Source organism: Artemia franciscana, chromosome 1, assembly GCF_032884065.1.
Source record: "Artemia franciscana chromosome 1, ASM3288406v1, whole genome shotgun sequence".
NCBI classification, from domain to species: Eukaryota; Metazoa; Arthropoda; class Branchiopoda; order Anostraca; family Artemiidae; genus Artemia; species Artemia franciscana.
The window spans coordinates 38,224,047-38,251,791 of record NC_088863.1 but is presented as its reverse complement, the minus strand read 5'-3'; the positions used below and the strand labels follow the sequence as shown (position 1 = coordinate 38,251,791).

The following is a 27,745-nucleotide window of genomic DNA, read 5'->3' as shown; positions in this document are numbered from 1 at the left end:
TAGACTCCAGAATAAGTATTAGAGAGAAAAATTCTAGTACTCAATTTTAGCAAGCCTTGAATGAATCAACTAAGTTAGATGAAGCTTATATATATATATGTATATATATATATATATATATATATATACTAGCTGTTGGGGTGGCGCTTCGCGCCACCCCAACACCTAGTTGGTGGGGGCACTTCGCGCCTCCCCCCCAAGCCCCCCCGCGCGCGTAAGTCGTTACGCGCCATATTAGTTACGCGCCATTGTAGTTGTGTCCCTATGTCCCACCTGTGAATATAGATAGATATATATATATATATATATATATATATATATATATATATATATATATATATATATATATATATATATATATATATATATATATATATATATGTTTTTAACTACGTAAAACTTGCGAATATACAACATTCTTTGCTGTCCCATTGTCTGTGCATATAAATAGATTGTCAGGTTTACCGACTCTTGAACGGACTCTTGAAAACAATCCGTGTTCAGATCTATACCTCATGATTCTAATGATTGCCCTTGAGCTTTGTTGATGGTGATTGCTAATCGACCATTCCCTGAGTCGCCATCGTCATTTATATATCCCCCTGTGCACCCCGGCGTCCCCTTTGTAGTTATGACCCTGTGTCCTGGTCGTCATTTATATTCCCTGTGTCCCGGTCGTCATTTGTGTCCCGGTGTTCCAGTCTGTGATTTCTCTTTGAGTGTCCCGGGCGTCATTTATATTCCTTGTGTCCCGGTGTCCCGGTCGTCATTTATATCCCCCTGTGCCCCCCGGCGTCCCCATTGTAGTTGTGTCCCTGTGTCCCGGTCGTCATTTATATTCCCTGTGTCCCGGTCGTCATTTGTATCCCGGTGTCCCGGTCTGTATATACATTCGTTTTTTAGTTTTGTTTTTCTCCTTTATTTTTTTCCTTTTTTCTTTTTTTCTTTTTTAGTTTATTTAGATTTTTAGATTTTTTAGTTTTTTTATTAGTTTTTAGTTTTTTTGTAGTTTTTACCATTTTTTTAGTTTTTTAGTTTTTTTTTTACTTATGTCCTGGTCGTCATTTATACTCCCTGTGTCCCGGTCGTCATTTGTGTCTCGGTGCTTTGTTGATTCCTAATTTATATTATATTTATATTTTTTATATTTATTAATATTTTTTTAGTTTTCTTTTTCTCTTATTTTTCAGTTTTTTCCTTTCTTTTAGTTTTTTCTTTTTTAGTTTTTAGTTTTTTTTTTGTTTTTTACCTTTTTTAGTTTTTTTAGTTTTTTAGCTTTTTTAGTTTTTTTATTAGTTTTTAGTTTTTTTTTTAGTTTTTGCCTTTTTTTAGTTTTTTCAGTTTTTTTTAGTTTTTAGTTTTTTACCTTTTTTTATCCTTTTTTTTAGTTTTTTTCTTTTTTAGTTTTTAGTTTTTTTTAGTTTTTTTATTAGTTTTTATTTTTTTGTAGTTTTTGCCTTTTTTTATTTTTTTCAGTTTTTTTTTAGTTATTAGATTTTTACTTTTTTTTAGTTTTTTTTAGTTTTTTAGCTTTTTTAGTTTTTTTTTCTTTTTAGTTTTTTTTGTAGTTTTTACCTTTTTTAGTTTTTTTCTTCTTTTGTATTAGTGTGAAATAATTCAGACGTCATATGCGGACAAACATGACGTCACCTGATTCACAGATCCACACACAGACAACTTATTTTTATATATATAGATATATATATATATATATTTATATAAACTGCTGATTTTGTATTGACTACATACATCTTTAGTAGCCAATGAGCCATTACGCGGTGTTATTGCCTCATAAACTCACAAGTTCAATAATATAACTTTTCGATAAAACTAAAGTGATTGGCTTACCCCTTTGCTCAGCTACTCTCATTGTAAATGAAAAGACTAAAAAGTAAAGAAAAAAACTCGGGAAAAAAACCTAACACACTGAACTAAAAAAAAAAAATACGCAAAATTAAAAGATAACAGAGAAAATGCAAGTAAATAAAACTCCATGCTAAATTGCGGAACTAATTTTCAATTGAGGCCTGTTGTGTCTAAAATTTTCCTGGTTGTTTATCTCTTATCTGGTGTGATAGAATCGGAGCTCTCCATTAGGTTGCGAACGTGAAATGTCAGAATCAATAAGAACACTGTAAATAGGGCTAAGATCAGTTTCCATAGTATTTCTATTAAAGGTCACATTTCGGTGAATATAATCCTTAATTTCGACCGCCTCCTAAAAATTACGCGAGACCTTTAGCGGATCAGTTGTTGATCCGCTATCTAGCAAAACTAAACGTTCTGGCTTGTCTTTGACGTACTGGGTCAAAGCAGAGTCAAAATTCCCGGGCATTCAGCGTAAATTCATGGCTTCGTTGACTGAAGACTTATGTTCTAATAACGTCTCTCCTAGTTCTAGAAGGGTGCTTAATATAGAGACAACCAAGAACAGGAGCTTCTAGAAACACAACTACACACGATGGTGCTTGTTTTGTCCGAAAAAGCTCTGTATAATGTTTAAATTTTTAAATGTGATATTATAATTGTGTGTTACTCTTTACTTTTCAGCTTGTAGTTCAGTTTTAGAAATGTAAGGTACAAGAGAGACCCATCTGTTTATTCTCATGGTAATAATATACTTCAATGATTTGATGGAATATTTAATGCAAAATAAAATATATAGAGTTAATTCAATCTTGGGACAATTTGAGCATCAGAATATAATTGTAACACCAATTAACTAAGGATTACCACTCCTATTTTTTTCACAGGGGGGGGGGGTGACTAGAAGAAAAGTGCAAACATCTATCTTTGTGTTTGGCTTTTGCTTATAAATTGCAAACTTAATGCTGAAAAACTTTTTGAAAATTAAACTTTCAGAGAGGGCAGTTTACGATAATCTTCCAGTCCTAATGTGAACTGAAGATCGGTATCTTGAGTGTTAATATGTAACAAAAAAGTATTAACTGTCGTCTCTATTTACTCCTAAACAGAAAAACGTGAACTAATAAAAAACCTCAGAAACAATAGTTCTGAGGCAAAGTTTTTTGCCGAAAAAAATTTGAAGACCTGGCACCCATTTGAAGACCCATAATTTGGGTTTAAGAATGTTATTTTTTTTTTTTTTTTTTTCCTTTCATGCTTAGCACCAAGTTTGAAAGCACAAGTAAAAATTCCAAACGTACCCTCTAATACCACCATCGACAGAGAACTAATGTCAATGCTAATCATTTGCTTGATAAGTTTGACAGTGTTATAGAGAAGTCAGCTCTTAGTAGTTCGATTAGTAAAAAGAAAAACTGGACCATTGAACCAGCATTTACAAGTTAGCTCTACTTAAATGCAGGTCAAAAAAAAATTCTGAAAAGTACAGATAAGGAATTGTCACGCATAATCTCCAATAAGGGGAGTTTCAACTCTGTCGACTCACTGTTTTTCTACCGAGCAACGTAACATTAGTTCACTAGGAGTAAATTTGCAATTGTGGCCGATAGCTATGTTGATTTTGCATGTTACGGAGATGGTACTGGCAGATTGAATTTAGCTGCTATTTCAATCTAGGTGATGGGGCATAGTTTAAAAGCAGGTATTCATTTTATAATATTATTGTTGTCTCTTTATGAACACTTTTATAGTAGTTAATTTTACAGGTTTTATCATCTCGAGAAAAAGGAAAAGCCTAAAGACAATTTGTGTGAAGTTTGTGGGAAAGGCTTCAGCACCAAATACCTACTGAAGGCTCATATGGGAATTCATGAAGAAAGGAAGTAAGTTATGTCTAGAATTGTTTTTCCTTTTTCCACTTCAGTTAGCTACTTACCTACTTGCTTTTGGAGGGATAAGGTCATTCCACATCTGTCGAAATAGAGAATCTCTAATATGTGTTTAATGCATGCTGAACAATTCGCTGCCATCTGTTTTGCGAATGAGACCCGCTGGGTCGACCATTGGTTTAACCAATCAATGGAATCAAGATTTTTTTTACCTGGTTTTACCGTTTCTTTTCTTTTTTCTCCTTGGTGTCTCATCCAAAAGCTAGGAGGATATACTATTGCTACCGTTTCTTGATTGTAAACCTGTGACTCTCTCGTTGCTGCACATAAGCTGTATTTCCATGTTAGACTTGCAGTCGAGCAGATGTGTACTGGTAATTGTCCGCAGACAATTATGTGCATACACCTCCAGGGAATCCTTTTGTTCTTTTCGATTCTGTTTTTTGAACTTTTTTACGAACACTGATTCTGCCATGGTATGGTAAAGTTTTTGTGAAGGGTGGCAAAGGCTTTTTTGTGCATTTTTGTACTCTCTGCTGGATATCAATATCTGAAGATCCATCGCTACAGACCTGAGAGCCAAGATTTGAAAAACTTTCCGCCTCCTCCAGTTACACTTGTTTTAAAGTTTGTCGAAAAAGACTCGAGTTGTTTGTAGCAGTGAATTTCTTCACTGTATTTCCTGTTTAACTAGCAAAAAGTATGACGAGAGTCTTGATAATTTGTACAATTGTACAGTTCAAATTTTGTTTTATCTCTATCTTTTCACTTGATATATCATTATTTTATTATTTCTGCAGTAGACATTTTTTAAATCTTTTTTTTTCATAGTTTTGTCTACTTGTATGACCCTAAAAGTTTTCTCCTTGTTGAAATTTTTTTTTGTCAGGAATTAATTTGTATCCTATAGCGTGCTATTTTTCTTTAAGGTATTTATGTCCCTTCGGTCTGCCAAGAACCTGTTCAGAAGGCGACCGCTTCTTAATTGTAATGAACACATTTCAGTTAGGATGAGGGTGACAAGATCTTTCATTTTGATCTAACATCAGAAACAAAATTGTTCCAAAAATGTACAAGAAATTTAGCTAAAGGACCTTAATTTCAATGATAAACAAAGAATTAGAAAAGAGCACAGTTTTTTGAACACATAAGCAAACACTAGAAACTATTAAACTTTTTTCCACAGTGACTGGTATGTTAAAACCAAAATACATCCAAACTCTGGATACTAACTCGCTAGCTTCCGTATTCTAGGAAAAATCTATATATATAAAAATAAGTTGTCTGTTTGTGTGTGTGTCTGTCGAGTGACGTCATGTTTGTGTGTCGACTGACGTCATGTTTTCGACTGACGAAATTACAGACCGGGACATCGGGACGCAAATGACGACCGGGACACCGGCACATAGGGAATATAAATCACGACCGGGACACTCAAAGAGAAAGCGACCGGGACACAAGGAATGTTCGATTAGCAATCACCATCAACAAAGCACCGGGACACAAATGGCGACCGGGACACAGGGAGTATAAATGACGACCAGGACATAAGTAAAAAAAACTAAAAAAACTAAAAACAAGGTAAAAACTACAAAAAAACTAAAAAGAAAAAAAACTAAAAACTTATAAAAAAACTAAAAAAGCTAAAAAACTAAAAAAGAAAAAAAAAGAAAAAAAGGAAAAAAAATGAAAAGTAAAGGAGAAAAACAAAACTAAAAAAAATAAAAATAAAAAACTAAAAAGAAAAAAAGGGGAAAAATACAAAAATTCATTTCATCATATACCATTTCAAAAACGAATGTATATACAGACCGGGACACCGGGATACAAATGACGATCGGGACACAGGGAATATAAATGACGACCGGGACACAACTACAACGGGGACACCGGGAGGCACAGGGGGATATATAAATGACGACGGGGACACAGGGAATATTCGATTAGCAATCACCATCAACAAAGCTCAAGGGCAATCATTAGAATCATTAGGTATAACTAAAAAAACTAAAAAAAAGAGTAAAAAACTAAAAACTAAAAAAAGACCAATTCAAAAACGAATGTATATACAGACCGGGACACCGGGACACAAATGACGACCAGGACACCGGGACACAAGGAATATAAATGACGCCCGGGACACTCAAAGAGAAATCACAGACTGGGACACCGGGACACAAATGACGACCGGGACACAGGGAATATAAATGACGACCGGGACACAGGGACACAACTACAACGGGGACGCCGGGGGGCACAGGGGGATATATAAATGACGACGGTGACACAGGGAATGGTCGATTAGCAATCACCATCAACAAAGCTCAAGGGCAATCATTAGAATCATGAGGTATAGATCTGAATACGGATTGTTTTCCCATGAACCATTATATGTTGCATGTTCAAGAGTCGGTAAACCTGACAATCTATTTACACAATGACAATGGGACAGCGAAGAATGTTGTATATTCGCAAGTTTTACGTAGTTAAAAACATATGTATATATATATATATATATATATATATATATATATATCTATATATATAAAAATAAGTTGTCTGTGTGTGGATCTGTGGATGGATCAGGTGACGTCATGTTTGTCCGCATATGACGTCTGAATTATTTCACACTAATACAAAAGAAGAAAAAAACTAAAAAAGGTAAAAACTACAAAAAAAACTAAAAAGAAAAAAAACTAAAAAAGATAAAAAACTAAAAAAAACTAAAAAAAGGTAAAATCTAATAACTAAAAAAAAACTGAAAAAAATAAAAAAAGGCAAAAACTACAAAAAAAATAAAAACTAATAAAAAAAACTAAAAAAGCTAAAAAACTAAAAAAACTAAAAAAAACTAAAAAAGGTAAAAAACTAAAAAAAAACTAAAAACTAAAAAAGAAAAAAACTAAAAAAAAGGAAAAAACTGAAAAATAAAAGAGAAAAAGAAAACTAAAAAAATATGAATAAATATATATAAAAATAAGTTGTTTGTGGGTTATGTCTGTCTGTCTGTCTGTCGAGTGACGTCGTGTTTGTCCGCATATGACGTCTGAATTATTTCACACTAATACAAAAGAAGAAAAAAAACTAAAAAAGGTAAAAACTACAAAAAAAACTAAAAAGAAAAAAAGCTAAAAAACTAAAAAAAACTAAAAAAAAGGTAAAAAACTAAAAACTAAAAAAAACTGAAAAAACTAAAAAAAGGCAAAAACTAAAAAAAAAACTAAAAACTAATAAAAAAACTAAAAAAGCTAAAAAAGCTAAAAAACTAAAAAAAACTAAAAAAAGGTAAAAAACAAAAAAAAAACTAAAAACTAAAAAAAAGGAAAAAACTGAAAAATAAGAGAAAAAGAAAACTAAAAAAATATTAATAAATATAAAAAATATAAATATAAATATAATATAAATTAGCAATCAACAAAGCACCGAGACACAAATGACGACCGGGACACAGGGAGTATAAATGACGACCAGGACATAAATAAAAAAAAAAAACTAAAAAAACTAAAAAAATGGTAAAAACTACAAAAAAACTAAAAACTAATAAAAAAACTAAAAAATCTAAAAATCTAAATAAACTAAAAAAGAAAAAAAAAGAAAAAAGGAAAAAAATAAAGGAGAAAAACAAAACTAAAAAACGGATGTATATACAGACCGAGACACCGGGATACAAATGACGACCGGGACACGGGGAATATAAATGACGACCGGGACACAGGGACACAACTACAATGGGGACGCCGGGGGGCACTGGGGGATATAAATGACGACCGGGACACCGGGACACAAGGAATATAAATGACGCCCGGGACACTCAAAGAGAAATCACAGACTGGAACACCGGGACACAAATGACGACCGGGACACAGGGAATATAAATGACGACCGGGACACAGGGACATAACTACAAAGGGGACGCCGGGGTGCACAGGGGGATATATAAATGACGATGGCGACTCAGGGAATGGTCGATTAGCAATCACCATCAACAAAGCTCAAGGGCAATCATTAGAATCATGAGGTATAGATCTGAATACGGATTGTTTTCCCATGGACCATTATATGTTGCATGTTCAAGAGTCGGTAAACCTGACAATCTATTTATATGCACAGACAATGGGACAGCAAAGAATGTTGTATATTCGCAAGTTTTACGTAGTTAAAAACATATATATATATATATATATATATATATATATATATATATATATATATATATATATATATATATATATATATATATATATATATATATATATCTATATTCACAGGTGGGACATAGGGACACAACTACAATGGCGCGTAACTAATATGGCGCGTAACGACTTACGCGCGCGGGGGGGCTTGGGGGGGCGCGAAGCGCCCCCACCAACTAGGTGTTGGGGTGGCGCGAAGCGCCACCCCAACAGCTAGTATATATATATATATATATATATATATATATATATATATATATATATATATATATATATATATATATATATATATATGTATATATATATATATATATATATAAATATATATATATATATATATATATATATATATATATATATATATATATATATATATATATATACTAGCTGTTGGGGTGGCGCTTTGCGCCACCCCAACACCTAGTTGGTGGGGGCGCTTCGCGCCCCCCCCAAGCCCCCCCGCGCGCGTAAGTCGTTACGCGCCATAATAGTTACGCGCCATTGTAGTTGTGTCCCTATGTCCCACCTGTGAATATAGATATATATATATATATATATATATATATATATATATATATATATATATATATATATATATATATATATATATATATATATATATATATATATGGTTTTAACTACGTAAAACTTATACAACATTCTTTGCTGTCCCATTGTCTATAGATATATATATATATATATATATACTAGCTGTTGGGGTGGCGCTTCGCGCCACCCCAACACCTAGTTGGTGGGGGCGCTTCGCGCCCCCCCCAAGCCCCCCCGCGCGCGTAAGTCGTTACGCGCCATAATAGTTACGCGCCATTGTAGTTGTGTCCCTATGTCCCACCTGTGAATATAGATAGATATATATATATGGTTTTAACTACGTAAAACTTGCGAATATACAACATTCTTTGCTGTCCCATTGTCTTTGCATATAAATAGATTGTCAGGTTTACCGACTCTTGAACATGCAACATATAATGGTCCATGGGAAAACAATCTGTATTCAGATCTATACCTCATGATTCTAATGATTGCCCTTGAGCTTTGTTGATGGTGATTGCTAATCGACCATTCCCTGTCCCGGTGTCCCGGTCGTCATTTACATCCCCCTGTTTCCCCCGGTGTCCCCGTTGTAGTTGTGTCCCTGTGTCCCGGTCGTCATTTATATTCCCTGTGTCCCGGGTCCCGGTCGTCATTTGTATCCCGGTGTCCCGGTCTGTATATACATTCGTTTTTTAGTTTTGTTTTTCTCCTTTATTTTTTTCCTTTTTTTTTCTTTTTTAGCTTATTTAGATTTTTAGATTTTTTAGTTTTTTTATTAGTTTTTAGTTTTTTTTTCTTTTTAGTTTTTTTGTCCCGGTCGTCATTTATATCCCCCTGTTTCCCCCGGTGTCCCCGTTGTAGTTGTGTCCCTGTGTCCCGGTCGTCATTTATATTCCCTGTGTCCCGGTCGTCATTTGTATCCCGGTGTACCGGAGTTGTGTCCCTGTGTCCCGGTCGTCATTTATATTCCCTGTGTCCCGGGTCCCGGTCGTCATTTGTATCCCGGTGTCCCGGTCTGTATATACATTCGTTTTTTAGTTTTGTTTTTCTCCTTTATTTTTTTCCTTTTTTTTTCTTTTTTAGCTTATTTAGATTTTTAGATTTTTTAGTTTTTTTATTAGTTTTTAGTTTTTTTTTCTTTTTAGTTTTTTTGTCCCGGTCGTCATTTATATCCCCCTGTTTCCCCCGGGTCGTCATTTATACTCCCTGTGTCCCGGTGCTTTGTTGATTGCTAATCGAACATTCCTTTTGTCCTGGTCGCTTTCTCTTTGAGTGTCGTCATTTATTTTTTTCTTTTTTAGTTCTTTTAGTTTTTACCTTTTTTAGTTTTTTTTAGTTTTTAGTTTTTTTAGTTTTTTACCTTTTTTTAGTTTTTTTAGTTTTTTTTAGTTTTTTAGCTTTTTTATTTTTTTTATTAGTTTTTAGTTTTTTTGTAGTTTTTGCCTTTTTTTTAGTTTTTTTAGTTTTTTAGCTTTTTTATTAGTTTTTAGTTTTTTTTGTAGTTTTTGCCTTTTTTTAGTTTTTTTAGTTTTTTAGCTTTTTTATTTTTTTTATTAGTTTTTAGTTTTTTTTGTAGTTTTTGCCTTTTTTTCTCTTTGAGTGTCGTCATTTATTAGTTTTTTCCTTTTTTTTTAGTTTTTTATTGGTTTTTACCTTTATTTTAGCTTATTTTTCAGTTTTTTCCTTTTTTTTAGTTTTTTTTATTTTTTATTTTTTTTAGTTTTTTACCTTTTTTTAGTTTTTTTAGTTTTTTAGCTTTTTTACTTTTTTTATTAGTTTTTAGTTTTTTTTGTAGTTTTTGCCTTTTTTTAGTTTTTTCAGTTTTTTTTTTAGTTTTTTATTGGTTTTTACCTTTATAGTTTTTTTAGTTTTTTAGCTTTTTTATTTTTTTTATTAGTTTTTAGTTTTTTTTGTAGTTTTTGCCTTTTTTTAGTTTTTTCAGTTTTGACGTCACCTGATCCAGTTTTTTCAGGTGACGTCACCTGACACATCCATCCATCCATCCACAGACAACTTATCTTCTATCTATATATATAAAAATAAGTTGTCTGTGGATGGATGGATGGATGTGTCAGGTGACGTCACCTGAAAAAACTGGATCAGGTGACGTCAAAACTGAAAAAACTAAAAAAAGGCAAAAACTACAAAAAAAACTAAAAACTAATAAAAAAAATAAAAAAGCTAAAAAACTAAAAAAACTATAAAGGTAAAAACCAATAAAAAACTAAAAAAAAAACTGAAAAAACTAAAAAAAGGCAAAAACTACAAAAAAAACTAAAAACTAATAAAAAAAGTAAAAAAGCTAAAAAACTAAAAAAACTAAAAAAAGGTAAAAAACTAAAAAAAATAAAAAATAAAAAAAAACTAAAAAAAAAGGAAAAAACTGAAAAATAAGCTAAAATAAAGGTAAAAACCAATAAAAAACTAAAAAAAAAAGGAAAAAACTAATAAATGACGACACTCAAAGAGAAAAAAAAGGCAAAAACTACAAAAAAAACTAAAAACTAATAAAAAAAATAAAAAAGCTAAAAAACTAAAAAAACTAAAAAAAGGCAAAAACTACAAAAAAAACTAAAAACTAATAAAAAAGCTAAAAAACTAAAAAAACTAAAAAAAAGGCAAAAACTACAAAAAAACTAAAAACTAATAAAAAAAATAAATAAAAAGAAAAAAAAACTAAAAACTAATAAAAAAACTAAAAAATCTAAAAATCTAAATAAGCTAAAAAAGAAAAAAAAAGGAAAAAAATAAAGGAGAAAAACAAAACTAAAAAAAGAATGTATATACAGACCGGGACACCGGGATACAAATGACGACCGGGACCCGGGACACAGGGAATATAAATGACGACCGGGACACAGGGACACAACTACAACGGGGACACCGGGGGAAACAGGGGGATGTAAATGACGACCGGGACACCGGGACAGGGAATGGTCGATTAGCAATCACCATCAACAAAGCTCAAGGGCAATCATTAGAATCATGAGGTATAGATCTGAATACAGATTGTTTTCCCATGGACCATTATATGTTGCATGTTCAAGAGTCGGTAAACCTGACAATCTATTTATATGCAAAGACAATGGGACAGCAAAGAATGTTGTATATTCGCAAGTTTTACGTAGTTAAAACCATATATATATATCTATCTATATTCACAGGTGGGACATAGGGACACAACTACAATGGCGCGTAACTATTATGGCGCGTAACGACTTACGCGCGCGGGGGGGCTTGGGGGGGCGCGAAGCGCCCCCACCAACTAGGTGTTGGGGTGGCGCGAAGCGCCACCCCAACAGCTAGTTTTTATATATATAGATATTTTTTTATTAGTTTTTAGTTTTTTTTGTAGTTTTTGCCTTTTTTTTCTCTTTGAGTGTCGTCATTTATTAGTTTTTTCATTTTTTTTTTAGTTTTTTATTGGTTTTTACCTTTATTTTAGCTTATTTTTCAGTTTTTTCCTTTTTTTTAGTTTTTTTTATTTTTTATTTTTTTTAGTTTTTTACCTTTTTTTAGTTTTTTTAGTTTTTTAGCTTTTTTACTTTTTTTATTAGTTTTTAGTTTTTTTTGTAGTTTTTGCCTTTTTTTAGTTTTTTCAGTTTTTTTTTTAGTTTTTTATTGGTTTTTACCTTTATAGTTTTTTTAGTTTTTTAGCTTTTTTATTTTTTTTATTAGTTTTTAGTTTTTTTTGTAGTTTTTGCCTTTTTTTAGTTTTTTCAGTTTTGACGTCACCTGATCCAGTTTTTTCAGGTGACGTCACCTGACACATCCATCCATCCATCCACAGACAACTTATTTTTATATATATAGATATATATATATATATATATATATATATATATATATATATATATATATATATATATATATATATATATATATATATATATATATATGGTTTTAACTACGTAAAACTTATACAACATTCTTTGCTGTCCCATTGTCTTTGCATATAAATAGATTGTCAGGTTTACCGACTCTTGAACATGCAACATATAATGGTCCATGGGAAAACAATCTGTATTCAGATCTATACCTCATGATTCTAATGATTGCCCTTGAGCTTTGTTGATGGTGATTGCTAATCGACCATTCCCTGTCCCGGTGTCCCGGTCGTCATTTACATCCCCCTGTTTCCCCCGGTGTCCCCGTTGTAGTTGTGTCCCTGTGTCCCGGTCGTCATTTATATTCCCTGTGTCCCGGTCGTCATTTGTATCCCGGTGTCCCGGTCTGTATATACATTCGTTTTTTAGTTTTGTTTTTCTCCTTTATTTTTTTCCTTTTTTTTCTTTTTTAGCTTATTTAGATTTTTAGATTTTTTAGTTTTTTTATTAGTTTTTATTTTTTTTTTCTTTTTAGTTTTTTTGTCCCGGTCGTCATTTATATCCCCCTGTTTCCCCCGGTGTCCCCGTTGTAGTTGTGTCCCTGTGTCCCGGTCGTCATTTATATTCCCTGTGTCCCGGTCGTCATTTGTATCCCGGTGTATTTTTTTTTATTAGTTTTTAGTTTTTTTTGTAGTTTTTGCCTTTTTTTAGTTTTTTCAGTTTTGACGTCACCTGATCCAGTTTTTTCAGGTGACGTCACCTGATCCACGATCCACAGATCCACAGACAACTTATTTTTATATATATAGATAGTTTGTTTTTTTTACTTATGCCCTGGTCGTCATTTATACTCCCTGTGTCCCGGTGCTTTGTTGATTGCTAATCGAACATTCCTTTTGTCCTGGTCGCTTTCTCTTTGAGTTTCGTCATTTATTTTTTTCTTTTTTAGTTCTTTTAGTTTTTACCTTTTTTAGTTTTTTTTAGTTTTTTAGATGAAATTTTTTTTTAGTTTTTTTCCTTTTTTTCTTTTTAGTTTTTTATTGGTTTTTACCTTTATTTTAGCTTATTTTTCAGTTTTTTCCTTTTTTTTAGTTTTTTTTTATTTTTTATTTTTTTTAGTTTTTTACCTTTTTTTAGTTTTTTTAGTTTTTTTTAGTTTTTTAGCTTTTTTACTTTTTTTATTAGTTTTTAGTTTTTTTTTGTAGTTTTTGCCTTTTTTTAGTTTTTTCAGTTTTTTTTTTAGTTTTTTATTGGTTTTTACCTTTATTTTAGCTTATTTTTCAGTTTTTTCCTTTTTTTTTAGTTTTTAGTTTTTTTAGTTTTTTATCTTTTTTTTAGTTTTTTTAGTTTTTTTAGTTTTTTAGCTTTTTTATTTTTTTTTATTAGTTTTTAGTTTTTTTTGTAGTTTTTGCCTTTTTTTAGTTTTTTTAGTTTTTTAGCTTTTTTATTAGTTTTTAGTTTTTTTTGTAGTTTTTGCCTTTTTTTAGTTTTTTTAGTTTTTTAGCTTTTTTATTTTTTTTATTAGTTTTTAGTTTTTTTGTAGTTTTTGCCTTTTTTAGTTTTTTCAGTTTTGACGTCACCTGATCCAGTTTTTTCAGGTGACGTCACCTGACCCATCCATCCACAGACAGACAACTTATTTTTATATAGATAGATATATACATATATATATATATATATATATATATATATATATATATATATATATATATATATATATATATATATATATATATATATATATATATATATATATATATATATATATATATATATTCACAGTTGGGACATAGGGACACAACTACAATGGCGCGTAACTAATATGGCGCGTAACGACGCCCCCACCAACTAGGTGTTGGGGTGGCGCGAAGCGCCACCCCAACAGCTAGTATATATATATATATACGCCTTATGTGTACGCCTTAAGTAAATGTTATTAGTGTAACTTTAAAATGGCGTGTTAAAGATAGGACTTCTAAAACCGTTTGAATTCCCTCTCTTTGACAATCTAAAATGGAATTAAAAATGGAAAAATGTAACAGATAATATTTTGTTCAGGAAAAATAGCCTTGCTTTTGCTTGAAATAGAAAAATGACTTACACACATTAAGTTTAGATTGTTAAATACCATTTACACATCAAAGAAAGATGCCACAAACATTTTTCTTTTTAAAGGAAGTTGGAGTTTCTTGGGGGGGGGGGTTAAGAGTGAAAGTCAACAGGGTAGGGTGGAGGAGTCTCCGCTTCTGTTAGCCTCGGGTGGCTTGGTTGTACGATGAGTTGTCTTTAATAGCAGCAATACTAGTGTTATTTTCACAATACGAATATCCCTCACAAGAAGCCCATCTAATTTTATGTATGTGAAGTATGTTATTACCATTATTGTTGCTGATTTCTCATATATATTTTTTAGTATTTACACTTGCGACATCTGTGGCCGTGGTTACATTAGTAAAAGATCTCTTGAGAATCATATAATGCAGCACACTGGAGAATATCCTTTCCAATGCAGTCAGTGCGACAGAAAATTCAAAGATCAAATTAGGCTTACTTGCCACGAGCAATCTCATGCTGGAAGCAAAGTGTTTACTTGTGAGTTTTGTCGAGAAGAATTTCGTCTCAAGTCACAGCTTGAAAATCATCTTCTTCTTCATACTAAAGATGGTACTAAGTACGTCTGTGATTGTGGTAAAGTGTTTTTAAACTATAGATACCTACAGAAACATCGTCTTGTACATGCTAGAAGAGAACGATGTATCTACTGTAGGAAGTGTTTTGAGCGTGCTGAGGACCGCATTGCTCATGAACTACTCCATCAAACAGGATCCTTACCTGTGACAAAGAGTAATCCTGCTGCTAAGGAAATAAAGAACATGCTTCGAATCGGGTGCTCGCATTGTGACGCAATGTTCCGCGATGAAGAAGAGTTTGCCCAGCACGCTGTTATTCATGATCCAGACTATTACAACCCGTCGATTAAAGAAGAGGGGGAGATTGAATATAACAGTGTTGATGATGGTAATACCCAGATCATTTATTGCACCGAAGAAGGCGAAGTAAAGAATGTTATTAATCCGGAGGAGTGGGGATTTGAATATGTTGAGGACTCAATAGTGCAGCAGGAATCTATTAGCTACGAAACTGTTGCTGAAGTTTGATCTACTCTACAAAACCAAGATGTGTTGAATATTTTGAATGTTGTTTCTTTTGAATTCCTTGCACAGTTGCTGGTTGAATATCAAAAATGTAACTATTGATTTAATAGACAAGAATTTTATTATGTTTTTAACGCTTATTACAATTCAAAATTATTTAATGTTTTGCTGACACAATTTTACCTTACAGAAATATATAACAAAACTGAGTGTTTATTATTTTTGTGAGAAATTTCACCTTCATATGTTACTATTAGTTACTAATAGATTGGTGCGATTATTTTAAACCTTGTGGAGCTATTGAATTGGTAGTATGACACTTAAAAATCTTAAGCTGTAAATAAGTATTTGTAAATGCTATGCAATGGGTTGTTCTTCTTCTGATAAAAGTTTTGCTGTTTATGGAGAATTTTTTCTCTGTCACAAGAGCTAACCGTGAATGCCATGAACAATTGTAATGTAATGATGCGTGTTTAAGTATAATCTTAGCTATAAAGGTATAACTTATTGTAGCTGAAAAGTTTACAACTTAATCATGAAGCTCCGTCAATAGAATAAGTATGGGAACTTGTTTTTATCCGCCTTTACTGTAATTGATTTACTTTCATAAGTGAGTTTCAACTCTTGCAAGTTCAATTTTACCCAAGCACGCGCAAGATTGGCACTTGCTGATCCTAAAGCTTAAATAACCACTTGTAAATCTTGCCCTGTTGATCATGCTAACATAAGAATCTACGGACATAATGTATGTGCTGGTCGATTAGAATCCTTGGAGAATTTCTTTTGAGAACCATGTGTTTTAAAATGTCGCGCCGTCGATATGTTACTTTTTTGTATTTACAGAAACAGAAAAATAACTAACCTATAATAAAATTGGATACATCGTTTTTGAATTCTTTTTCCTCGCAAAAATGTAATTCAAATGCAAGGTAGTAAATAAAGCAAGATCTACTATTCTTTTTTTTTTTCTACGATATTGCAAGTTCTTGAAGATATTATCTATGAATTCTCTTTCCGATATTTTTTTCCTAACGGAGAAAATTGTTTAGAGAGGGGAGGATCGGTAGGACAAAGACGAGGGGCGTCGAAAGATAGGTAGCCCACAGCAGTTATTTTTGCATCTTTTCGTTGTTGTCTGTTTCGTAAAAATAATTCCAGCGTAAAATGAACATAAATCACAGCCAATAAGGTAATAAAACCCTAAACGAGGATTAATAACCCAGTGAAACCTCAAAGGAGCAAAAATCATCAAAAACACCAGTAGGGCTAATACTCCCTATACCTTCGAAAGTCTAGGACGTCATTTGAGCTTTAATGAAAATAAAGCCACTTTTAAATGTATTTCTTTTTTATAACGTTAATAGATCCGTAATTGCTTAGACTTTCAGGAATGAATGAATTTGCATTCATAAGTTTTTTTTTCTGCAATCTGGGTTATCGTAATGTTTCCATGGCACTTGGTATTTACCAAGTGGCATATAGCCATCGCAAATTCTGTCGGTCTATCTGTCCCGGTTTTACTAGTTTAGGCATTTCCAGATAAGCTAGGATGATGAAATTTGGCAGGCGTATTAGAAACCAGACCAAATTAACTTAGAAATAGTCGTCTCCCCGATTCGACCATCTGGGAGGGAGTGGGGGAACGGTTAATTCGGACAAATTAGAAAAAATGAAGTATTTTTAACTTACGAACGGGTGATCTGATCTTAATGAAATTTGATATTTAGATTGATATTGTGTCTCAGGGCTCTTATTTTAAATCCTGACATCCGGTGAAATTGGAGGGAGTTGGGGGGGGGACCTAAAATCTTGGAAAACGCTTAGAGCGGAGGGATCCGGATGAAACTTGGTGGGAAAAATAAGCACAAGTCCTAGATACGTCACTGACATAACTGAGACGGATCTGCTCTCTTTGGGAGAGTTGGGGGGGGGGGTGATTCTGAAAAATTAGAAAAAAATGAGGTATTTTTGACTTACGAAGGAGTGATCAGATCTTAATGAAATTTCATATTTAGAAGGACCTCGTATCTCAGATCTCTTATTTTAAATCCCGACTGGATCCAGTGTCATTGGGGGAGTTGGGGAAGGGCGGATATCTTGGAAAACGCTTAAAGCGGAAAGATCAGGATGAAATTTAGTGGGGAAAATGAGCACAAGTTCTAGATACGTGACTGACATAATAGGACCAGATCCGATCTCTTTGGGGGAGCTGGGGGATTTCTAGTCCTTGGTGGGAAGAATAAGAACACGTTCAAGATCCTTGACTCGTATAAATGGACGGGATCCGCTCTCTTTGGGGGAGTGGGGGGGGGGAATAATTCGGAAAAATTAGAAAAAATGATGTATTTTCAACTTACGAAAGGATGATCAGATCTTAATGAAATTTTAAATTTAGAAGGATCTTGTGCTTTATATTCAGATTCATTTATTCAAAAATTCATATTCATCAAAATCTTCAACTTTCCCAAATGGAGAGACAAGCTCGACTACTGGGCAAGACATATAAAGAAAATTTAACAATTCTTATTGATACAGAACAAACGAAAAATGAACCACTATTTCATCAATAAAATAAATAAAAAATATTTTTAATGAGAGTATTTCAGGTGGAGTAAGTGGAGTGAGGCCAAAATAAAATATAAAATAAAAAATTGTTACCAACCATTGCAAGCAGATTCCATTATATAACTTTTTAATCGTCTCTTGAAAGATCATTTTGGTAACTCAACAAATTTATTTAATGAACAAATTCTGGTCAAAAAAGAAATTATGTACATGTTGAATCTTAAAAATACCAACTAGATAATAGCAGATGAAATTTCTGTGTAAGAGTCATTATGTCTAGAAACAGGTAAGAAGTACGTGTTTCAGAGTATATATCTGTACTCTTCGGGTGTTGTAAAAGCTTACCTAGAATTCGAATAGCTTTGTTTTGCAGGGTTTGTAGTGGTTTAATATGTGATTTAAAAGTCAGCAAAATATATCTGAGCAATGTTGGAGGTGTGCATCAATTAGGCAAAAATATAGGATTCTTAGAACCTTATATGAGAATAAAAATTTTAGTCGGTGGAGCTGACCTATATTTCTTGATAATTTTAGTCTCAACAACGAAATATGTGTTTTAAAATTCATGGTAGGGTCAAAAACGATACCTAAATAATTTGCTGTGTATACTCTTTTGAATATACAACATTCTTGGCTTTCCCATTGTCTGTGCATATACAAAGCCTTAAGTACTTACAATGACGTCATATGCAAACGCTCTTTTTACAAACAAACAAACATGCATACACACAACTCATTTTTATATAGATAGATAGATAGAAACAATACAAATTAACTGCGTAAAACTTGTGAATATACAACATTCTTCGCTGTCCAATTGTCGTTGCATATAAATAGATTATGTCACGTAACAATATTATTGGTATGCCTATTTTTAGTTGTAGCACGTGTGGTGGAAACCCTGGAAGATCCAGGGAATTTAAAAATTCAGATGGATAATTAACCGCCTCATTTGGTTCCAAAACTGTGTCGACTGACTTGTCACGCTTTCTTTTCTTACCTTCTCTATCAGCCGCAAGCCTGTTTTCACACTGTTGTTGTGGTTCCTCGGCACGCTTTCTTTTCTTACTTTCTCTATCAGCCGCAAGCCTGTTTTCTTGCTGTTCTTGTGATTCCTCGGCAGGCTTTCTTTTCTTACTTTCTCTATCAGCCGCAAGCCTGTTTTCTTGCTGTTCTTGTGATTCCTCGGCACGCTTTCTTTTCTTACTTTCTCTATCGGCCGCAAGCCTGTTTTTATGCTGTTCTTGTGATTCCTCGGCACGCTTTCTTTTCTTACTTTCTCTATCAGCCGCAAGTTTTTTGGCATAGACTCTTTGAGCAGCTTCCTCGGCTGTTGCCATTGTAGGTTCTTCAGTCATTTTACGATTAAAAATTTTTCTGTCCACGATCTTCTTACAATTAAAAATTTTTCTTTGAACTATTTTCTTAAATACTTTTAATGACCCCATATACTAAGGATCGTCATAACAAACATGACGACAACTAACTTCATGACGACATACAGCTCAATCCTTATCTCGACAGACCGACAGACAACTTATTTTTAATATATACTAGCTGTTGGGGTGGCGCTTCGCGCCACCCCAACACTTAGTTGGTGGGGCGCTTCGTGCCCCCCCAAGCCCCCCCGCGCGCGTAAGTCGTTACGCGCCATATTAGTTACGCGCCATTGTAGTTGTGTCTCTGTGTCCCACCTGTGAATATAGATAGATTTATATATGTGTTTCAAACTACGTAAAAATTGCGAATATACAACATTTTTGGCTTTCCCACTACTGGGAGCTTTCCGTTTCCAATTGCCAGCAATTGATCTGAAAAAGTTTGACCAGAGTCATCGTTTTGCAATCGGACACGCATATTTGTAGTTAATTTTAATATTTTTACGTGTGCCCATAAATTAGAATTTTTCAGGCAAGCATTCATTTCGTCTGCAGGAGTTAAACTACGTAAAAATTGCGAATATACAACATTCTTGGCTTTCCCATTGTCTGTGCATATACAAAGCCGTATGCACTAATAATGACGTCATATTCAAACGCTCTTTTTACAAACAAACAAACATGCATACACACAACTCGTTTTTATATAGATAGATTCCCTGTGTCGCTATCGTCATTTATATATCCCCCCTGTGCCCCCCGGCGTCCCCTTTTTCGTTTTGTTCCTGTGTCCCAGTCGTCATTTGTGTCCCAGTCTGTGATTCTCTTTGAGTGTCCCGGGCGTCATTTATATTCCTTGTGTCCCGGTGTCCCGGTTGTCATTTATATCCCCCTGTGCCCCCTGGCGTCCCCGTTGTAGTTGTGTCCCTGTGTCCCGGTCGTCATTTATATTCCCTGTGTCCCGGTCGTCATTTGTATCCCGGTGTCTCGGTCTGTATATACATTCGGTTTTTAGTTTTGTTTTTCTCCTTTATTTTCTTTTTTTCCTTTTTTTTCTTTTTTAGTTTTTTTAGTTTTTTAGCTTTTTTAGTTTTTTTATTAGTTTTTAGTTTTTTTTGTTTTTAGTTTTTTTTTGTAGTTTTTACGTTTTTTTAGTTTTTTTAGTTTTTTTTTTACTTATGTCCTGGTCGTCATTTATACTCCCTGTGTCCCGGTCGTCATTTGTGTCCCGGTGCTTTGTTGATTGCTAATCGAACATTCCTTTTGTCCCGGTCGCTTTCTCTTTGAGTGTCGTCATTTATATTCCCTATGTGCCGGTGTCCCGGTCGTCATTTGTGTCCCGATGTCCCAGTCTGTAATTTCGTCAGTTGAAAACATGACGTCAGTTTTTTATTCGTTTTTACCTTTTTTTTAGCTTTTTTAGTTTTTTTTCGTTTTTTCTTTTTAGTTTTTTTTGTAGTTTTTATCTTTTTTATTTTTTTTTATTTTTATTTATATTTTTTTAGTTTTCTTTTTCTCTTTTATTTTTCAGTTTTTTTCTTTTTTTTAGTTTTTTTCTTTTTTAGTTTTTAGTTTTTTTTAGTTTTTTACTTTTTTTTAGTTTTTTTTAGTTTTTTAGCTTTTTTATTAGTTTTTAGTTTTTTCGTAGTTTTTGCCTTTTTTTAGTTTTTTCAGTTTTTTTTTTAGTTTTTAGTTTTTTTCCTTTTTTAGTTTTTTTAGTTTTTTAGTTTTTTAGTTTTTTTTTCTTTTTAGTTTTTTTGTACTTTTACCTTTTTTTAGTTTTTAATTTTTCTTTTTACTTATGTCCTGGTCGTCATTTATACTCCCTGTGTCCCGGTCGTCATTTGTGTCCCGGTGCTTTGTTGATGGTGATTGCTAATCGAACATTCCTTGTGTCACGGTCGTCATTTATATTCCCTATGTGCCGGTGTCCCGGTCGTCATTTGTGTCCCGATGTCCCGGTCTGTAATTTCGTCAGTCAAAACATGACGTCAGTCGACACAGAAACATGACGTCACCTGACAGATCCACAGACAGACAATTTATTTTTATATATATACTAGCTGTTGGGGTGGCGCTTCGCGCCACCCCAACACCTAGTTGGTGGGGGCGCTTCGCGCCCCCCCCAAGCCCCCCCGCGCGCGTAAGTCGTTACGCGCCATAATAGTTACGCGCCATTGTAGTTGTGTCCCTATGTCCCACCTGTGAATATAGATAGATATATATATATGGTTTTAACTACGTAAAACTTGCGAATATACAACATTCTTTGCTGTCCCATTGTCTTTGCATATAAATAGATTGTCAGGTTTACCGACTCTTGAACATGCAACATATAATATCCCGGTGTCCCGGTCTGTATATACATTCGTTTTTTAGTTTATTTTTTCTCCTTTATTTTTTTCCTTTTTTTTTCTTTTTTAGCTTATTTAGATTTTTAGATTTTTTAGTTTTTTTATTAGTTTTTAGTTTTTTTTTCTTTTTAGTTTTTTTGTCCCGGTCGTCATTTATATCCCCCTGTTTCACCCGGTGTCCCCGTTGTAGTTGTGTCCCTGTGTCCCGGTCGTCATTTATATTCCCTGTGTCCCGGTCGTCATTTGTATCCCGGTGTACCGGTCTGTATATACATTCGTTTTTTAGTTTTGTTTTTCTCCTTTATTTTTTTCCTTTTTTTTTTCTTTTTTAGTTTATTTAGATTTTTAGATTTTTTAGTTTTTTTATTAGTTTTTAGTTTTTTTTTTCTTTTTAGTTTTTTTGTAGTTTTTACCTTCTTTTTAGTTTTGTTAATTTTTTTTTTACTTGTGTCCTGGTCGTCATTTATACTCCCTGTGTCCCGGTGCTTTGTTGATTGCTAATCGAACATTCCTTTTGTCCTGGTCGCTTTCTCTTTGAGTGTCGTCATTTATTTTTTTCTTTTTTAGTTCTTTTAGTTTTTACCTTTTTTAGTTTTTTTTAGTTTTTAGTTTTTTTAGTTTTTTACCTTTTTTTAGTTTTTTTAGTTTTTTTAGTTTTTTAGCTTTTTTATTTTTTTTATTAGTTTTTAGTTTTTTTGTAGTTTTTGCCTTTTTTTTAGTTTTTTTAGTTTTTTAGCTTTTTTATTAGTTTTTAGTTTTTTTTTATTAGTTTTTAGTTTTTTTTGTAGTTTTTGCCTTTTTTTAGTTTTTTCAGTTTTGACGTCACCTGATCCAGTTTTTTCAGGTGACGTCACCTGATCCACGATCCACAGATCCACAGACAACTTATTTTTATATATATAGATAGTTTTTTTTTTTTTTACTTATGTCCTGGTCGTCATTTATACTCCCTGTGTCCCGGTGCTTTGTTGATTGCTAATCGAACATTCCTTTTGTCCTGGTCGCTTTCTCTTTGAGTGTCGTCATTTATTAGTTTTTTCCTTTTTTTTTTAGTTTTTTATTGGTTTTTACCTTTATTTTAGCTTATTTTTCAGTTTTTTCCTTTTTTTTAGTTTTTTTTTTATTTTTTATTTTTTTTAGTTTTTTACCTTTTTTTAGTTTTTTTAGTTTTTTTAGTTTTTTAGCTTTTTTACTTTTTTTATTAGTTTTTAGTTTTTTTTTATAGTTTTTGCCTTTTTTTAGTTTTTTCAGTTTTTTTTTAGTTTTTTATTGGTTTTTACCTTTATAGTTTTTTTAGTTTTTTAGCTTTTTTATTTTTTTTATTAGTTTTTAGTTTTTTTTGTAGTTTTTGCCTTTTTTTAGTTTTTTCAGTTTTGACGTCACCTGATCCAGTTTTTTCAGGTGACGTCACCTGATCCATCCATCCATCCATCCACAGACAGACAACTTATTTTTATATATATAGATATATATATATATGTATAAATATATATATATATATATATATATTTGTTTATATTCCCTGTGTCCCGGTCGTCATTTGTATCCCGGTGTCCCGGTTTGTAATTTATCTTTGAGTGTCCTGGACGTCATTTATATCTCCCGGTCGTTGTTTATGTCCCAGTGTCCCAGTCTGTAATTTCTCTTTGAGTGTCCCGGTCGTCTTTTATATTCCCTGTGTCCCGGCTTTTAGTTTTTTTTCTCCTTTATTTTTCAGTTTTTTCCTTTTTTTAGTTTTTTTTTTCTTTTTCAGTTTTTAGTTTTTTTTTAGTTTTTTTTTATTAGTTTTTAGTTTTTTTTTCTTTTTAGTTTTTTTGTAGTTTTTACCTTTTTTCCAGTTTTTTTCTTTTTTTTGTTTTTAGTTTTTTACCTTTTTTTGTTTTTTTAGTTTTTTAGCTTTTTTAGTATTTTCTTTTTAGTTTTTTTTTGTAGTTTTTACCTTTTTTAGTTTTTTTCTTCTTTTGTATTAATGCTAAAGCCAAGGTTCAAACCTGGAGCCTCTCGGACCTAGAACCTGAAACATAACGCTTTACCAACTCAGCTACTTCGGCTTGAATACACTCGTTATGAGCAGCTTCCTCGGGTTTTGCCATTGTAAGTTCTTCAGTCATTTTACAATTAGAAATTTCTCTTTCAACGATCTTCTTACAATTAAAAATTTGTCTTTGAATAATATTCTTAAATACCCGTGTCCTGGTCGTCATTTATATTCCCTGTGTCCCTGTCGTCATTTGTGTCCCGGTATCCCAGTCTGTAATTTCTCTTTGAGTGTCCCGGTCGTCATTTATATTCCCTCTGTCCCGGTCGTCATTTGTGTCCCGGTCTGTAATTTCTCTTTGAGTGTTTTTTTCTTTTTTGTTTTTTACCTTTATTCTTTTTTCAGTTTTCTTTTTCTGCTTTATTTTTCAGCGTCACTATGAAATATATATCGCCGAACCTTTGTTTTTTTTTAACTAAAATCTGTTAAGGATTGATGACCTTATCCAAGTTAAAATCCCAAACCCAATCATCATCGCTATCATTTTCAGTTTTGATATGTTTTGACTCTCGCTGTCCAGGTGGATTTTCATCTAACTGCGCGGTTTTGCGTTCTCTGGTCGCAAGCGTGTTTTCTTGCTGTTCTTGTGATTCCTCGGCACGCTTTCTTTTCTTACTTTCTCTATTAGCCGCAAGTTATTTGGCATAGACTCTTTGAGTAGCTTCCTCGGCTGTTGCCATTGTAGGTTCTTCAGTCATTTTACAATTAAAGATTTTTCTGTCCACGATCTTCTTACAATTAAAAATTAGACTTTGAAAGATTTTCTTAAATACTTTTAATGACGTCATCGTCATAATAAACATGACGACAACTAACTTCATGACGAGATGATGACATGACGTCACTCGACAGACCCACAGACAAACAACTTATTTTTATATTTATAGATAGAAGCTCTGAGTCACAAAGTCTTTCTAAATATCAAAATTCATTAAGATACGATCACCCACTCGTAAGTTATAAATATCTAATTTTTTCTAATTTTTCCTCTCCCTTTTGCCCCCCAGATGGTCGAATCCGGGAAAACAACTTTATCAAGTCAAATTGTGCAGATCCCTGACACGTCTACCAATTTTCAGCGCCCTAGCACGTCCAAAAGCACCGAACTCACCAAATCGCTGAACCCCTCTCCCCAACTCCCCCAAAGAGAGCGAATCCAGTACGATTCTGTCAATCACGTATCAAGGACATTTGTTTATTCTATCCACCAGATTCCTCCACTCCAAGTGTTTTTCCAAGATTTCCCCCTCCAACTCCCCCCAATGTCAAAAAATCTGGTCGGGATTTGAAATAAGAGCTCTGAGACATGAATTCCTTCTAAAAATCAAATTTCATTAAGATCCGATCATCTATTCGTAGGATATAAATACCCCAATTTTCAGGTTTTCCAAGAATTCCGGTTTCCCCCTCCAACTCCCCCGAATGTCACAGGATCTGGTCGGAATTTGAAATTAGAACTTTAAAGCACAAGATCCTTCTAAATATCAAATTTCATTAAGATCTGGTCACCCTTTCGTAAGCAAGTATACAGAAGAAAAGCGAAAAGGACAAAAGACGACATTTTGGTTAGAAACTCTGCCAAGCCATCCTCAGTTCTAAAAAAGAGAAGACCAAACTAGCCTATTGACCGATTGACTGATGAAATTGACTGTGTGGTCAGAGGATCTTAATTGAAGCTGATGAAAAATGTATTGACAAAAATATGTATTTACAAAAAATTACAACGATGTAAATGGAGCATATTTGGATATATTTACAGGAAGTACTAACCAGGGGGCTTAAAAGACATCACTGGGATATGAGGAATCACTGTATCTAAAGTCAAACTTTTATTTTCAAACAGAGAAGTTGCACTGTCAGCAAAATTAGTGCTTCCAACCTCATGACTCTCGTAGCTATTGTAACAGTTGGTTGGAGAGGGACTGATATTTCCGCCAATATAGCTGAAACTAAATAAGACAATATTTTAATAACAAAAAATAAAGTTAAAGGTATGTTTCGTGATCTAACATTGGAGCACCAGTCAAATCTAGATCTAAATACTATTCTAAATCTTGGAGGGGGGGGGGGTCACCTTCTCTCACAAATTGGTTCCTCTAATGGCCATTACTTAAAAGCGCAGGTCCATCGAGACAGAAAAAATGGAAGCGAGATTTTCAAATTTTACAGCCAGATTTCACGTGTTTCCCAGAATGACACCAAATATTTATAATGGAATTTTTGTTTTAGGAGAAGGAAATGAATGATCACTAATGGTAAAAATTCAGCCTAAATGAGATATCTTCCCTCAATAGGTATGCCAGGCCGTAATCAATAAGTGCCAAGTAGAAAAGACTAAATAACAATACATCATTCATATTAGAGATTTTTTCTTTAGGAAAATATATATAAAAGATTAATTGGGCAGAATATAGACAATTAAAATTCGTCAAAAAGGGACACCATTAGCTTTTGAGAGTTCAGATATAAAAGAATCACGGTGGTGAACGTTGGCTGCCAGGCATAATTGTACAACCCCCAGTAGTCTTATCATCACTAGACGTCGCCCCAAACTCTTTAGCCAAACCTTGCGTCACCCTAAAGGTATGACGTTTCAAAACGCCCTCATCTGCGAACCAGCAACATCCTCGAGACAACCTCACAGAGGACATAAGAAAAAATATTAGTGAAAATTTAAGGAAGATACTGAGCCATAGGGAGACTTCCAGACGCATGGTAGGAGATGAGAAAGAGACTGGCAGAGGACCGTTGGGGGAGATGTAGCTGGCAGATTTAAATGGCCGTCAAAAATAATCCCTAAGTCGATTGGTTCCACACGACACAGTTCCTCAGTACCCTCAGAAATTAAGTAAGCTAGTAATCCTTAGTATTGTTATCTTCGCCATATATCTCAAATTTTAGATCAGCGGTTTCAAATTCGAACCAATGGTAGATTCCTGGTCTTACTCGTGAAAAATAAATTTTCATTGGCTGCCAGTGACGCTTTGACAAAGACTGATGGTGCCACAGTCCTTTTAACTTAGTCTACACTAACGGTAAACCCCTCTTATTAGTTGAGTGATGTCAGGAGATTACATTCATCCAATTAAAGACGATTACACAACATTGTTGGCTCAAAGTTTAGACGACACCTAGTTCAACTTTACCATACACCACATACGCACCACCATACAAACGCATTGACAAGGCGCAGACGCATTTGTCAAAAGTACCTATACTTGTGGGCCATATTTTTAAAATGACTGTGACATGTGTGGACCGTATTAGCCAACAAGAAAAATATTCAAGCAGTTCTTAAAAATAACAACCCACGAAATTTAAAAGGAAAAGGATACACCTTGCAATAAATTAAAGTTCAAATAGGGATTAAATCCTTTTAAGAGACAGTGATAATTTTCACCAAAAATACTAGATATTTCCGTCATATATGCAGTGTCTATCATCTGTCAGAGGGGAGTTTGGCGGGGGGGGGGGGTACTTTTTGTTCGATAAAATTTCCACGGAAGACTTTTCCGTGTGGGCGAGGGGGGTATTTCATATTATTCTGAATATGAAACGGACTGTCCCCTCATCAAAGCCTCCCCCTTTACTCTAAAATTTTTTTTTTATTGTTTTAAAAGGCAGAGTTGTGAGAAAACATCAAACTTTAACATAATGAGCGAGGTGTTGAGGGGGGACAGCCCCTTTCATATAAGGAATGATTTCTATTCGTTTTGTTTTAATGTCGCTCCTTTCTTTCAGTTAGATAAACTGGGTTTTGTTGTATTTCATTTCTAAAGGTTTTTGAATTAATGCATGTTTTGATTTTGGTTCATCTTGCATGAACAATTAAAAAAATTCACATACTAATTCTACTGTTTTTGGCTAAATGAATTTCTAAAAATTTTGATCAGACGATTTCAGAAAAAAAGGGTGGAGAAGGGGGTC

At 33.3% G+C, this 27,745-nt stretch overlaps 1 protein-coding gene and 1 long non-coding RNA gene across 8 annotated transcripts in view; one reads left to right on the top strand and one right to left on the bottom strand.

Annotated features, from left to right (window-relative positions):
* LOC136029177 (zinc finger protein 436-like) overlaps positions 1–15,692 on the top strand; it is a 74,430-nt gene extending 58,738 nt beyond the window's left edge. For 6 of the 7 annotated variants that reach the window (XM_065707326.1, XM_065707335.1, XM_065707351.1 and 3 more), the window contains exons 6-7: positions 3,633–3,749; positions 14,741–15,692. In XM_065707326.1, coding sequence (XP_065563398.1) covers positions 3,633–3,749; positions 14,741–15,485 — 862 coding nt within the window. In that variant the 3' untranslated portion in view covers positions 15,486–15,692. The remainder of the gene's footprint in view (positions 1–3,632; positions 3,750–14,740) is intronic. The other variant, XM_065707344.1, reaches the window with a different exon arrangement.
* The window catches only part of LOC136029233 (uncharacterized), a 114,897-nt gene that overhangs the window by 16,887 nt on the left and 70,265 nt on the right, over positions 1–27,745 (bottom strand). The window lies entirely within an intron of this gene.